The sequence below is a fragment of the Corythoichthys intestinalis genome, chromosome 9, assembly GCF_030265065.1.
Source record: "Corythoichthys intestinalis isolate RoL2023-P3 chromosome 9, ASM3026506v1, whole genome shotgun sequence".
Classification (NCBI taxonomy): Eukaryota; Metazoa; Chordata; class Actinopteri; order Syngnathiformes; family Syngnathidae; genus Corythoichthys; species Corythoichthys intestinalis.
The window spans coordinates 40,196,209-40,210,122 of NC_080403.1; the positions used below are offsets into that span (position 1 = coordinate 40,196,209).

Here is a 13,914-nt window from a genome sequence, read left to right on the forward strand (position 1 = left end):
ATCAGGATATTTTGCCGGAAAACCTGATGCCGTCTGTCAGACAGTTGAAGCTAAAAAGAGGATGGATGCTGCAACAAGACAATGATCCAAAACATAGAAGTAAATCAACTACAGAATGGTTTCAGAAGAACAAAATACATGTTCTGGAGTGGCCAAGTCAAAGTCCAGACTTGAACCCCATTGAAATGCTATGGCATGACCTAAAGACAGCGATTCATGCCAGACATCCCAAGAATCTGACTGAACTACAGCAGTTTTGTAAAGAAGAATGGGCCAAGATTAGTCTTGATCGATGTGCCAGACTGACTTGCAGCTACAGGAAGCGTCTGGTTGAAGTTATTGCTGCCAAAGTAATGTGATGGTTCACTAACTTATTTTTTCCCTTTCTGTCATTGTTTGCATACTATCCTCGTTAAAATATGGAAACCTACAAATGTTTGGGTGGTTTTAGTAAAGCAGACTGTTTTTTCATTTGTGTGATTTTGACAAAGATCAGATCACATTTGATGGTGATTTTATGCAGAAATGTAAGAAACTCCAAAAGGTTCAGATACTTTTTCATACCACTGTAAACTGTGTTTATAGTTTCATTTTTACAGCTTTACTTATTTACAGTGCTGGTGAAAGGTTAGTAACACAAAATTTGCAGGTATTTGTTGTTTTATCTAGTGCTCCAGTCCTCACTATCACATCAATGACATTGATAAATACTCTAAGCCACTTTGAAGTGTTACGACATCGCAGCATACTTTGTGTATTACCTTGTCAAAAAAAGAAACTTGAGAAAAGTGTAATGATGCATGGTTGGTCATCATTACCTGGCTTTGCAGGAAGAACGTGACTTTTTGCTCTTCTGGTATGGCTGGTCCAGGCTTGTCTCCGACCACGGGGAGTGCTGGATAGGAGGCAAGTCATTTGCGGGGCTTGAGTTGAAACTCACAGAAGAGTCAAGGCTGGGATGGGGAGATGAGCTCGGCGTCAAAGGCAGGTTTGGAGGACCCTTAGACGGTGACCGGTAGGAACCGTCTATGTAGGAATTCGAAGACGCAGCGGGTGGCTGTGAAGACTCTCTTGTCATTTCTAATTGCAAAAATGATTAAAACATCAGTGACCGTACGCATCTCGACAGATTTTTCCTTGGGACCTTTAGTCTTTACCTTCATCTTGGACAAGTGAATCAGACAAAGAGCTGTCATCAGACGCAGCAAGATCTGCGGGCGGGGGGAAAACAATTCATTTTGAGTCGCTTCAGATAATTAGGGGTGTGACAAAATATCGAAATGGTGATATATCGTGATACTTTGTATCCCAAAAGGTTATCGATATGCTCCTGCCAAGAATTGAGATATCGTTTTAAAAAGGTGTCAATGTTTTTAAAAAAAAAAGGGAAAAAAAAGGAACCCACAACTGGCTACCAAAATATTCCACCATAATAGTGTCTCAGTTAACTATAAGGCTGCCATTGACGGTGCTCGAAACCCAATCCATTTAGACTGGGAACGTTCGTTCATTGAAAACCAGAGCATTCAGTCATTCTGTCACTTGCTGTTCATTTTAGGGCATTTACAGGTCATTTCCTGTTGAGTTTGAGTTGCTGCCTATTCATTTGGGTGATTCCCAGGTTACTTCCGGTTCTGTAACTCGAAATAAACAGGAAGTGACCCATAAACTACCCCAGAATCAACAGGAAGTAACTGAAAGTCAACAGGTAAATGACCTTAAATGGCCCAAAAGTACCTCGCTGCCTGGCATTGGCTGCCACTGACGGCCATAGACGTTCAATCCGTTTGAAGTGGGAGGGATGGCAGCGAATGTTCATTCGCTGCCACCCTCCCAGTTTAAATGGACTGGACGTCTACTAGTGATAAACTCATTCCAATTCACAGCAGAAGCTTGATTTTCTGTTTATTAGTTGTTTGTAGAATATCCTAAAATGATTTCCTGACCAATGTATCTGTAAGATGTGCTCTAATACTTTTGCATGCTCAGGTTAATAATGTGTGTTTAAAACTAATAGTTATAGCTACAGTCTTATTTAACAGTCTAAAGGCCTTACAAAAGACAGAATGTGTCGTGGAAGGTCACATTCAACTGAAGGACATATGCCCAGCTTGACCCAGAGGGGTAGATTTCCTGCTTTAGGTTTCTATTGCTGACCATAAAGTTTCAACACAATGCGACAAGACAAATAACTGCCCGCATTCTTTTCTCAAGATAACAGCTATTTCTCAAGATGTGAAACTCACACATGTATGTTGAAACTTTCTCACTTGTCAATAAAAGCTGTGCTCCTCAGGTTGAAAGTCAGAGAAGCTTGTTGCGAGCCAAGCGCTCGCATCAACCTTTTTCTCCTGACAGCGTAAAACCTTATCCCTGTCTCCGTTCTGTTCCTCTCTCCGTCCTCCCTCAGGTCTTTTATTATTTTCTTAGTACAGTAGTAAGTTTAGACCCAACAGTATCGATAATCGTTGTATCGACATATCGTCAGATCATCGTTATCGTGAGTTTTGTATCGCAAATCGTATACCGTATTGCGAGGTACCAAGAGGTTCCCACTCCTATCAATAATTATACTTTTAACCCACCAGAATTGCAGGCAGCAGGATGTATGTTTGCTATGTGTATTGCATGAACAGAAAGACACAGGCAATACGTCAAACAAATGCGGTGATGCTTGTTATGGCTTGCTCAACTGACTCACGTTTGGCAATTAGAAGCAAAAACTTCTTAATATTCTGATCAAATTGTCAAGAATTTTAACATATTTGTAACAATATGTAGATAGTTAATTTGTCTTAATTATTATTGGAATATACAGTCTCAATTTGTACGAATTTTAATTCCATTGAAGTACTTTTTGTGTATTAAGCATTTCTCACATTAGTATTTACAGTGGGGCAAATAAGTATTTAGTCAACCACTAATTGTGCAAGTTCTCCCACTTGAAAATATTACAGAGGCCTGTAATTGTCAACATGGGTAAACCTCAACCACGAGAGACAGAATGTGGAAAAAAACCCAGAAAATCACAGTTTGATTTTTAAAGAATTTATTTGCAAATCATAGTGGAAAATAAGTATTTGGTCATTACCAAAAGTTCATCTCAATACTTTGTTATCTATCCTTTGTTGGCAAGAACAGAGGCCAAACGTTTTCTGTAACTCTTCACAAGCTTTTCACACACTCTTGCTGGTATTTTGGCTCATTCGTTCATGCAGATCTCCTCTAGAGCAGTGATGTTTTGGGGCTGTCGTTGGGCAACACGGACTTTCAACTCCCTCCACAGATTTTCTATGGGGTTGTGATCTGGAGACTGGCTAGGCCACTCCAGGACCTTGAAATGCTTCTAACGATGGCACTCCTTTGTTGCCCTGGCTGTGTGTTTGGGATCATTGTCATGCTGAAAGACCCAGCCACGTCTCCAATGCCCTTGATGATGGAAGGAGATTTTCACTCAAAATCTCTCGATACATGGCCCCATTCATTCTTTCCTTTACACAGATCAGTCGTCCTGGTCCCTTTGCAGGAAAAACAGCCCCAAAGCATGATGTCTCCACCCCATGCTTCACAGTGGGTATGGTGTTCCTCGGATGCAATTGAGTATTCCTTCTCCTCCAAACAAGAGAACCTGTGTTTCTGCCGAAAAGTTCTATTTTGGTTTCATCTGACCATAACACATTCTCCCAGTCCTCTTCTGGATCATCCAAATGCTCTCTAGCGAACCGTAGACGGGCCTGGACGTGTACTGGCTTCTGCAGGGGGACACGTCTGGCAGTGCAGGATTTGAGGCCCTGAAGGCGCATTGTGTTACTGATAGTAACCTTTGTTACTGTGGTCCCAGCTCTCTGTAGGTCATTCACTAGGTCCCCCTGTGTGGTTCTGGGAATTTTGCTCACCGTTCTTGTTATCATTTGGGGTGAGATTTTGCATGGAGCCCCAGATCGAGGGAGATTATCAGTGGTTTTGTACGTCTTCCATTTTCTAATAATTGCTCCCACAGTTGATTTCTTTACACCAAGTGAAGAGTGAAGAGTTACAAAAAACGTTTGGCCTCCGTTATTGCCAACAAAGGGTAAGAAACAAAGTATTGAGATGAACTTTTGGTATTGACCAAATACTTATTTTCCATCATGATTTGCAAATAAATTCTTTAAAAATCAAACAATGTGATTTTCTGTTTTTTTTTTTTTTTCTGTCTCATGGTTGAGGGTTGTTTACCCATGTTGACAATTACAGGCCTCTCTAATCGTTTCAAGTAGGAGAACTTGCACAATTGATGGTTGACTAAATACTTATTTGCCCCACTGTATAACCCAGTATCAATATCTATCCCTTCGGCCTCATTTAAATGTTATGAATTCTCTTTGAGAGGGCAGCACTTTTTTCTAGAAAACCTCATGAAATTACATTTACCCATGTGAATGTTACTAAACTCCCAAACTGGTGTAAACCCATATACCTATTAAAATCAAACAAAGACACAAAACAAAAAAACAGAAGAACCTGAGAAGAACTCAAATACGTAGTTCTTGTTGAGGAAAATTGTTATCTGTATTTTCAAGCAATTTGCTTAAAAGTTTCTCTAGCACACACGCTTGAATTTTATAAAATACATGCTAATGCCAGCTGGTTATTTGCCTTTGAGTTACAGAACATTTTTGCTCCAGTTTAACTTGTTAGCTCTCGCTGAATGTTGACATAGGACATATTTTATTGTTTCATTCACCTGATTCTGACTAGTGCTGTTAAGGGCTAAACAGTGTTGTTTTCATCAACAATGACGATAACGAAAATATTTCCTCAACGAACAATTTTTTAATGAAGATGACGCACTGAAAACGTGTCTTGGGAGACAAGATGAATCCCAATTGTTGTCCAACGACACGAGAACAAGATGAAAATTTGCCAGTTTTCGTAAATTCTCAATGTATGATTTTTTTTCTTGTATGTGTAGTTAGCACACATTTAGCAATTTTGGCCGTGTCACTCATGTGACGTGCTGTGCCTCGCCCCACACAGACGCTTACTCACCGGACGGTGAGTAAGCCTGTGCCCGTTCCAGGCTCCTTTTGAGAAACGTGTGAGGTGCTACTTGATAAGTTTTGCTTTCTTATCTTGGGTTAGGGTTTATGATATGATCTGCCACGTTGCGTTAGCCTTTAAAAGTCTGTGCTGCTTAATGGTCATCATACACTAAACTAACTTAAAGCGTTAGCATAGCGTTCGTGTTAACATAACGGTTGCGTTAGCATTAGCATATAGCATGGTGACTCGGTGTCTTCTTAAACTCTTGGAAAACATTTTAAATACATTTCGTGGCATTCAGGTGAGTTTAATTAATTGCAAATAATGTGCTGTTTGTGTGGTTATCATCATGAAAATGGTGATATCTTTGTAGACTCTACAATTACAGCATGTGCTCGTCTGTCATGTTCATTCGAAATTTTTGGAAACTTCCTAGTTATTTATTCATTCACAGACTAAAACTCTTGAAGTTTATCGACGAAAACATTTTGAGAACTGTGGACTAAAACTTGAAAATCTGTCAGAGTTTTCGTTGACTACGTTGTTTTTCGTTGACCAGCGTATGAAAAATGTTTATGACCTCCAAAACTTTATAGTGATAGGGTAAGGGGTATGCATTTATTTTTATTGGGATGCACATATAATATTAGTATTTTTTTTTCCTGTCCAGTTTTTGGTCACGCCACACAACACATGCATATTGACCAATTCTCGCTGTTCGAACTTTTAAACGTTCTGAAAATTAATGCGACACATTTCGCCACTAGTGTTTATAGTTGCGGTAAAAACGTGGGTTTTGTGACCAAAAAAAAAAAAAAAAAAAAAAAAAAAAGGCACAGCCATTCCCAGTGGCGAAAACATTAACATTTTCAAATTTCAAAATGTACCTCATCCTACATTTTTTTCCTCCAGTTCTCATAATTTACAAGTAAAAAAAAGAAACATCGTCAAGAGGCGTATAGTATAGGTGTATAGTTTTTGCAAAAAATGTACGGTTCCATCAAATTTGACAAAATTTATTTATTTATTTTATTTTATTTCCAAATGGAAAAACTCGATATCAATTGGAGCAGACTTGAAAAAGCTCCAATATCTACAGTAATGCCCTCAAATCAACAGGAAATTATCAAAAGTGTAAAGGGAATGACCCTTGACTGTAGCGCTGCAACGATTAATCGATTAACTCGAGTGTTCGATTGGAAAATAAGTTTCGAATTAAATTTTGCTGCTTCGAGTATTTGTTTAAGTGGCGTTGTAATGGTTTGTTTTTCAAAGTGATTGCATTTAGTTTTATGATTTGGGTGGATACACTGCCCACTAGTCTGCCTCATTTTACATGGCCAAATGCAGCTGCTCCCTGTTAAGACCAAGCTAGGTTAATGCATTCGTAATTTTGTTTGAAGGTATATTTAGCCAATTTTTGTGGTAATATATGTCTGAACCATTTGTTAAGAGCATTGTTTAAAAAAAAAAAAAAAAAAAAAAAAAAAAAAACATTTTATAGCATTTAAGCAAGCGAACTTTTGCTATGCAAGTTAGCCAATTGTTCTTTTGTTGTACATAGATCCCTTTTTTTTTTTTTTTTTTTTTTTTTTAAATACTGTTTGAGGCTCAGTTTAGGTATTTCAATTTTTTTATGTTCTTTATCTGATTACTCGATTATTCGAACTAAATACTTCATCGATTAATCGACTACTGAATTAATCGATGTGATTCGATGTGACCTGTAAGTACCCGAAAATGAATAAGGAAATGACCCAAAACTAACCCAGTGCCTGCCAATGACAACGATAGACATCAAATTCATTTAAACTGGAAGGACTGGCTGTGAATGCTCATCTTTCAGTGCCACTGATGGTGATAGACATCCGATCTATTTTGACTGAGAGGAGAGAATAAACGACGACCACTGCCGTCAAGGCACCTAATGAGTTAACAAGGAAGTGACCCGAAAAAGGTTCACGATTAACTATGAGGAGACTGAAAGTCTACAGGAAGTGACCCATGGGAGAGAGCGGAAAGCATCTCCAAGCAATTTCTCTAAAAATAGCATCTTCTAGTTTTATATATGTTTAGATTAGGGCTGTCAAATTTATCGCGTTAACGCGCAGTAATTAATTTTTTAAATTAATCACGTTAAAATATTTGACGTAATTAACTCATGCACGTAATGACCTGTTCATGCATTGCCTCAAACAGTTTACAATGACGCCGTTTTAGCACATTGAGAGCGAAAAGGCAGAGAAATGCGAGTGGACACAGGACCGCGCCTTTTATTGGCTTAAGCTGTGACAGCCACTACTAACAGTCATGCTTGCCCAACTTCCCATCATGCAAATGGGCGGAGCAAGCGACAATCTTTTTCTTAACACGTCTGATTGAACACATCGCAGAACATACTGCATACCATTTGCAGCCACCACTGACACTCATGGTTGCCCAACTTCCCATCATGCATTTGGGTGGAACAGGAGACATTCTTTTTCTTTACACGCCTAATTGAACACAACGCCGAACATACTGTATACCATTTGCAGCCACCACTGACAGTCATGGTTGCCCAACTTCCCATCATGCATTTGGGCGGAACAGTTAAGTCGCTACAGTATCATTTAGTGAAAGCACAACTAAAATAATATTCCTATCGCTCAAAAAAATAATGTTCACAAAAAGAAAAGCGCTCAGTTCAAAGAGAACTGGCATTCCCAATCAAAATAGCTATGCAAAATACACATAAAACTTACTCAGACTTTGCCTTGGCTAGATCTCGAATCAATTTAAAACTCGCCATTGACACCTTGTTAAAGACACTGTGGAAGAAAGGCAGGGAGCGCGATGTGACGTCACCGCTCGGCTATGTCAACAATGGCGAGCTATTAGTTTATTTTTTTATTAAAAATTTTAAGAGGGGTTTTAATATAAAATTACTATAACTTGTACTCAAATTTATCTTTTAAGAACTACAGGTCTTTCTATCCGTGGATCCCTTTAACAGAAAGAATGTTAATGCCATCTTGTGGATTTATTGTTATGATAAACAAATACAGTACTTATGTACAGTATGTTAAATGTTTATGTCCGTCTTGTGTGTTATCTATCCATTCCAACAATACTTTACAGAAAAATATAGCATATTTTAGAGATGGTTTGAATTGTGATTAATTACGATTAATTGATTTTTAAGCTGTGATTAACTCAATTAAAAATTTTAATCGTTTGACAGCCCTAGTTTAGACGTTTAATTTCCACAACTTTTCCAGATGTTTAACCCTTTAACACCGAAGGTGTCGGCAGCGAGGCGTTTACGCATATCGTCTTTGAAGCTTCGTCACACTGTAATTGCGTCACCCACGTGCCGCTGGTTGGTCTCATTTGAAAGTGCGAAAGTTGATGTCCACATCAGTTTTTATTTAAAGTCAATCGACCAAGTAAATCGGGAGATAACGTCATTTGAGTTTTAAAGTTTTATTGCGCTCATAAATATGCATTAAAACGCTGCATGGACCATGTATCTATCTCCATATTTTCATCATTTTCTGTCCTTTTTCAAAACCGAAAGCAGCACAAAAGAAAACTTATCCCAAGAGCTGTTGTGATGTCAAGAAGGACGAACAGAATGTGAACATTTTTAATACATTTCCGAGCGAGGCGCCAACTAAGGAAAGGGAGGCATGCGAAGCAAGCAACGGCCGGTTGGATTGAGCGAGCGACTTTGAAACGTGCAGAATGAATCTAAAACTAAATTTAGCGCAAGCTAATGCATTATTTCATTAATTCAAGGAATAGGATGAGGCGTATTTGTCTTTGTTTTCTTCGGATGAGTCGGCGTCTCGGCGAGTATAAGTGACAGCAGCGCGCATACGGCGAAAGAGTAGGCTGTGTGACGTTGTGTGTGATGCAGCTCCGTGACCTGTTCAAGAAGAAGCTTTATTGAGTGCGCAAAAAAAAAAAAAAAAACTTTATTGGGTCGCTGTCACATTCTGCTGCTGGTTAGATACCTTGTGCAGGTATTGAGTGTGATTATTTTTGTTATCTTGTTGGCTCGCTGCCCACCGCTTAGTTTAGTGTTATTTGATCCCCATCGACCTCTTGTCACGGACTCCTTTTGTTATTCTCCCTTTTTCCGCGATCGCGTGTTTTTTAGTTGTATTAAAAACCCCTTTTACGATTCCCTCTGTTTCTTGTCTGCTCTTTGGTCCAATCTTGTTTTCCGCGTTCGCGGACCGTAACAGAATATCTCGGCCCAGATGGACCATGCAGACAATGAGCCATTAGCCCAGGCGTTTTCCGACCCGAGGGAGCACGCAAATCCGCTCGATCGTGTGCTCCATGAAATTAGATCGACAATTAACAAACTTACTGTCAACATGCGCTCTCTTGATGCACGGGTGGACCAGGTTTGCGCTCGTCGTCTCGTTTCTGCCACAGCCGCGGCTCCAACGCACGTCCACCTTGCCGCACAAGCTGCCCCGGCTTCCTCTCCATTGTGTGAGCCCAATATCCCACACCCGCCCCGCTACGGTGGGGAAACCGGCTCGTGTGGGCAGTTTTTGCATCAATGTTCCTTAGTTTTTGACCAACAACCCCTCACGTATTCTACCGATAGATCCCGGGTCGCGTTTGTCATGAGCCTTCTCTCCGGTAAGGCAGCATCTTGGTCCATGGCGATCAGCAAACAGCACCCCGAGATACGTAACTCTTTTTTTGAATTCGTTGAGGAGATGAAGAGGGTTTTCGACCACCCCATTCGGGGCAAAGAGGCGGGTAGTCACCTGCTAGACTTGACTCAGGGCAAACTGTCTGTCGCTGACTATTCGGTCTCCTTCCGCATCCTCGCAGCAGAGAGTGGTTTTGGTGACGCTGCTTTACGTAGCATTTTTCGGAGGGGGCTGCACCCATTAGTGAAGGACGAACTAGCTGCCCGCGACGAAGCAAAAGACTTGGAAGAATTAATTTTTTTATCGATTCGTTTGGACAATCGACTTCTTGAGCGGGAACGAGAGAGAGGGGCGGAGCGGCTTGGTCGGTCGACGAGTGCGTTCGTCGGGAGAGCTTCATCAGCTTTTGCAGCAGGCTCTCTTCCCTCGCCTGGCGGGGAGTGGCGGTCAACTACTGACGAGGGGACGATGCAGCTCGGAGGGAAGAGACTCGACACAAGGGAACGCCACCGGCGCATGGCTGAGCAGCTCTGTCTGTACTGCGGTGACCCTGGCCATCGGGTCGCTTCCTGTCCGGTGAATCCTCGTGCTGCCGGCAGAAACCATCCTCTCCTGGTCCCGACGTCAGACAGCGCCACCACAGCGAGTGACTCTCCCAGAGGCACTCCACCACGACACGGAGGGTCCCCACCTATGGTCGCAAAGTCTACAAAGCGGCTCGAAAGCACCAGGCTGCAATTACCTGGGATTATTACTGGGAACGGTAACAGCTATAAGGTAACAGTTTTGGTCGATTCGGGGGCTGATGACTGCTTCGTGGACCACTCAATCGCAGAAGTACTCGGTGGGGCCTTGATTGAATTGAAGGAGCCCCGGGAAGTACAGGACCTTAACGGTGACCTGATTTTTACAATTTCTCATGTAACTGAAAGCCTCCAGTTAGTTGTGTCTGGTAATCACTGTGAGCAGAGACCGTTTTTTGTCATGCCGACAAAGTTGGCACCCGTGGTACTAGGTTTGACGTGGCTAAAGCGACACAACCCCGACATAGACTGGGGGGCCCCCAGGATAACAAATTGGAGTATTTATTGTCATTCTTATTGTTTGCGCGCTGCCCCGTCCCCCTCCGGGCCCACAGTACCACGTGAGCCGAAACATATCGATTTGTCTTTGGTACCCCCTGAATATCATGACCTAAAGTTGGTCTTCAGTAAAGACCTAGCAACATCACTGCCACCACATCGACCGTACGACTGCTCCATTGATTTGGTTCCTAATTCGCCGTTGCCCTCCTCTAAACTCTATCCGGTATCGAAACCCGAGCAGGGGGCCTTGAATGAATATATATCGTCTTCCCTCGCGGCCGGGCTAATTCGACCGTCAAAGTCCCCTGTTGGGGCCGGGTTCTTTTTTATTGACAAAAAAGATAAGTCCCTCCGGCCATGCGCCGATTATAGAGGCCTTAACGACATCACAGTTAAAAATAAGTACCCCCTGCCTTTGATGGACTCCGCTTTTGCACCGTTGCAGTCCGCGTGTATTTTTACTACGCTTGACTTGCGCAACGCCTACCACTTGGTGAGAATGAGGGAGGGCGATGAATGGAAGACCGCATTTAACACTCCCATAGGTCACTTTGAATACTTAGTCATGCCGTTCGGACTTACTAATGCACCAGCAGTTTTCCAGAACCTTGTTAACGATGTGCTTCGGGACATGATAGGCCGGTTTAGTTTTATTTATTTGGATGACATCCTTATATTTTCTAGAAGCCTCGAGGAACATAGACAGCATGTCCGGCTGGTTTTGCAAAGGCTGCTCGAGAACCGGTTGTATGTCAAGGCAGAGAAATGCAGGTTCCATACCAGTTCGGTCCAGTTTCTGGGGTTTGTTGTGGAGAAGGGCCAGCTGAGAGCAGATCCAGCCAAGATACAGGCTGTGGTCGAGTGGCCTTCTCCTACATCAAGGAAGCCATTGCAAAGGTTCCTCGGGTTTGCTAACTTCTATAGGCGCTTCATTCGCAACTACAGCCAGAAGGCTGAACCTTTGACAAGGCTTACATCTACAAAAGTACCATTTAAATGGACCCCAGAGGCTGAGGCTGCGTTTGTAGCTCTTAAACGGTCATTTACGTGTGCCCCTGTCCTTGCTCACCCTAATACCGATGTGCCATTTATTGTAGAAGTGGATGCCTCGGATTCAGCAGTGGGGGCAGTCCTGTCTCAACGTTCCCCAGTCGATCAGAGGGTTCACCCCTGCGCCTTCTTCTCACGTCACCTCAGTCCTGCTGAACGAAATTACGACGTTGGAAACCGTGAGCTGCTGGACATCGTTCTGGCGCTGCAAGAGTGGAGACATTGGTTGGAAGGTACACCAGAGCCTTTCGAGATCTTCACCGACCACAAGAACCTGGCATACATTAGGGCAGCCAAAAGACTGAATCCCCGTCAAGCGCGTTGGGCTCTTTTTCTTACACGTTTTAATTACACTATCACGTACCACCCTGGTTCTCGCAACACTAAGCCAGATGCCTTATCCAGGGTCTTCAGCCCAGCCCTCTGCGAGTCCGTTCCAGAGCCCATTGTGCCAGAGGCCCGTGTGGTGGGGGCCCTTCAGTGGGAAGTGGAGGGTAAGGTCGCCAACTCACTGCAAGGTGTGAACGTTCCGACGGGGTGCCCCAAGGACAAGCTATTTGTTCCCCAAGAACACAGATCGGACGTGCTGCAATGGGGGCACGCCTCGAAGGTGGCCTGCCATCCGGGGACCTCCCGGACACAGTTTTTAGTATCCCAGAAGTTCTGGTGGCCTGGAATGAATGATGACATCCAAGAGTTTGCGCGGGCTTGCTCTGTATGCGCCCGCAACAAGTCGTCGCACAATGCTCCTGCTGGTCTGCTGCGCCCGCTGCCAGTTCCATCACGTCCATGGTCCCACATTGCTGTGGATTTCGTCTCCGGCCTTCCCAAGTCCCAGGGAAATACGGTAGTGCTGACAGTTGTTGACCGGTTCTCAAAGATGGCACATTTCATTCCGCTCCCAAAGTTGCCATCATCGCTGGAAACCGCAAACATCCTCGTGAGTCAAGTCTTCCGCATTCACGGCATACTCATTGATCTGGTATCCGACAGGGGCCCCCAATTCATATCTCGAGTGTGGAAGATGTTCTGCAAGGCCATGGGGGCCACAGCAAGTATGTCGTTGGGCTACCACCCCCAGACCAACGGCCAGACGGAGCGGGCCAACCAAGACCTTGCAGCAGCCCTCCGGTGTGTCTGCCACCAGCACCCTGCATCCTGGTCGTCTCATATCCCATGGGTGGAGTATGCCCATAATACACTTGTCAGTGCAGCCACAGGTATGTCACCCTTTAAGACTGCATACGGCTACCAGCCTCCTGTATTCCCGTCCCAGGAGTCAGACGTCTGCATACCCTCAGTGCAACAACACCTGCGGCGGGCACACAGAGTCTGGCGGGACGCCCGTGCAGCGCTTTCACGGACAGCAGCACGCAACCAGATGTTGGCTGACCGTCACCGGAGACCGGCTCCTCTGTACAGGCCGGGCCAGAAAGTCTGGCTGTCTACAAGGGACCTGCATCTTGCCGGGGTCTCCAAGAAGTTGGGTCTCCAAGAAGTTGGGTCCTCGTTTCATTGGGCCTTTCAAGGTGGAAAAGGTGGTCAACCCTGTAGCCGTGAGGCTCACGCTCCCACGTTCCCTCAGCATCCATCCAGTGTTCCATGTCTCCCTGCTGAAACCAGTTTCCTCCAGCCCGCTATGCCCTCCGGTAGCACCCCCACCACCTCCACGCTTGATCGACGGTGACCCGGTCTACACCGTGAGGTCTATTTTGGACTCGAGGAGGAGGGGCAGGGGTGTACAGTATCTGGTCGACTGGGAGGGCTACGGTCCTGAAGAACGCCAATGGGTCCCCCGCTCCTGGATCCTGGATCCCGGGAAGCCAGGTGGGTCGCCAAGGGGCTCTCCTTGAAGGGGGGGTACTGTCACATTCTGCTGCTGGTTAGATTTTGTTTTCCATTACAGAGCCGGCGGTGTGGGCGTTCCCATCATCGCACCTGCGGCTAATTCCAGCAACTCAACAGTTGTATATAACGCCGGCGACCCAAGCCAACGTTGCCGAGATATTTGCTTGCTGTTTGCCATTTGACACCAGTACTTTCGAGGCTCGTTGGATTTGCTAGTTTATGCGTCAGCTGTTTTTTCGTTCGGTGAT

At 44.0% G+C, this 13,914-nt stretch overlaps 1 protein-coding gene across 3 annotated transcripts in view; it reads right to left on the minus strand.

Annotated features, from left to right (window-relative positions):
• Positions 1–13,914, minus strand: part of inavab (innate immunity activator b) — a 68,287-nt gene that overhangs the window by 13,307 nt on the left and 41,066 nt on the right. For all 3 annotated transcript variants that reach the window (XM_057845612.1, XM_057845610.1, XM_057845611.1), the window contains 2 exons: positions 1,158–1,211; positions 819–1,080 (listed from right to left, as the gene is read on the minus strand). In XM_057845612.1, the coding sequence (XP_057701595.1) occupies positions 819–1,080; positions 1,158–1,211 (316 nt within the window). The remainder of the gene's footprint in view (positions 1–818; positions 1,081–1,157; positions 1,212–13,914) is intronic.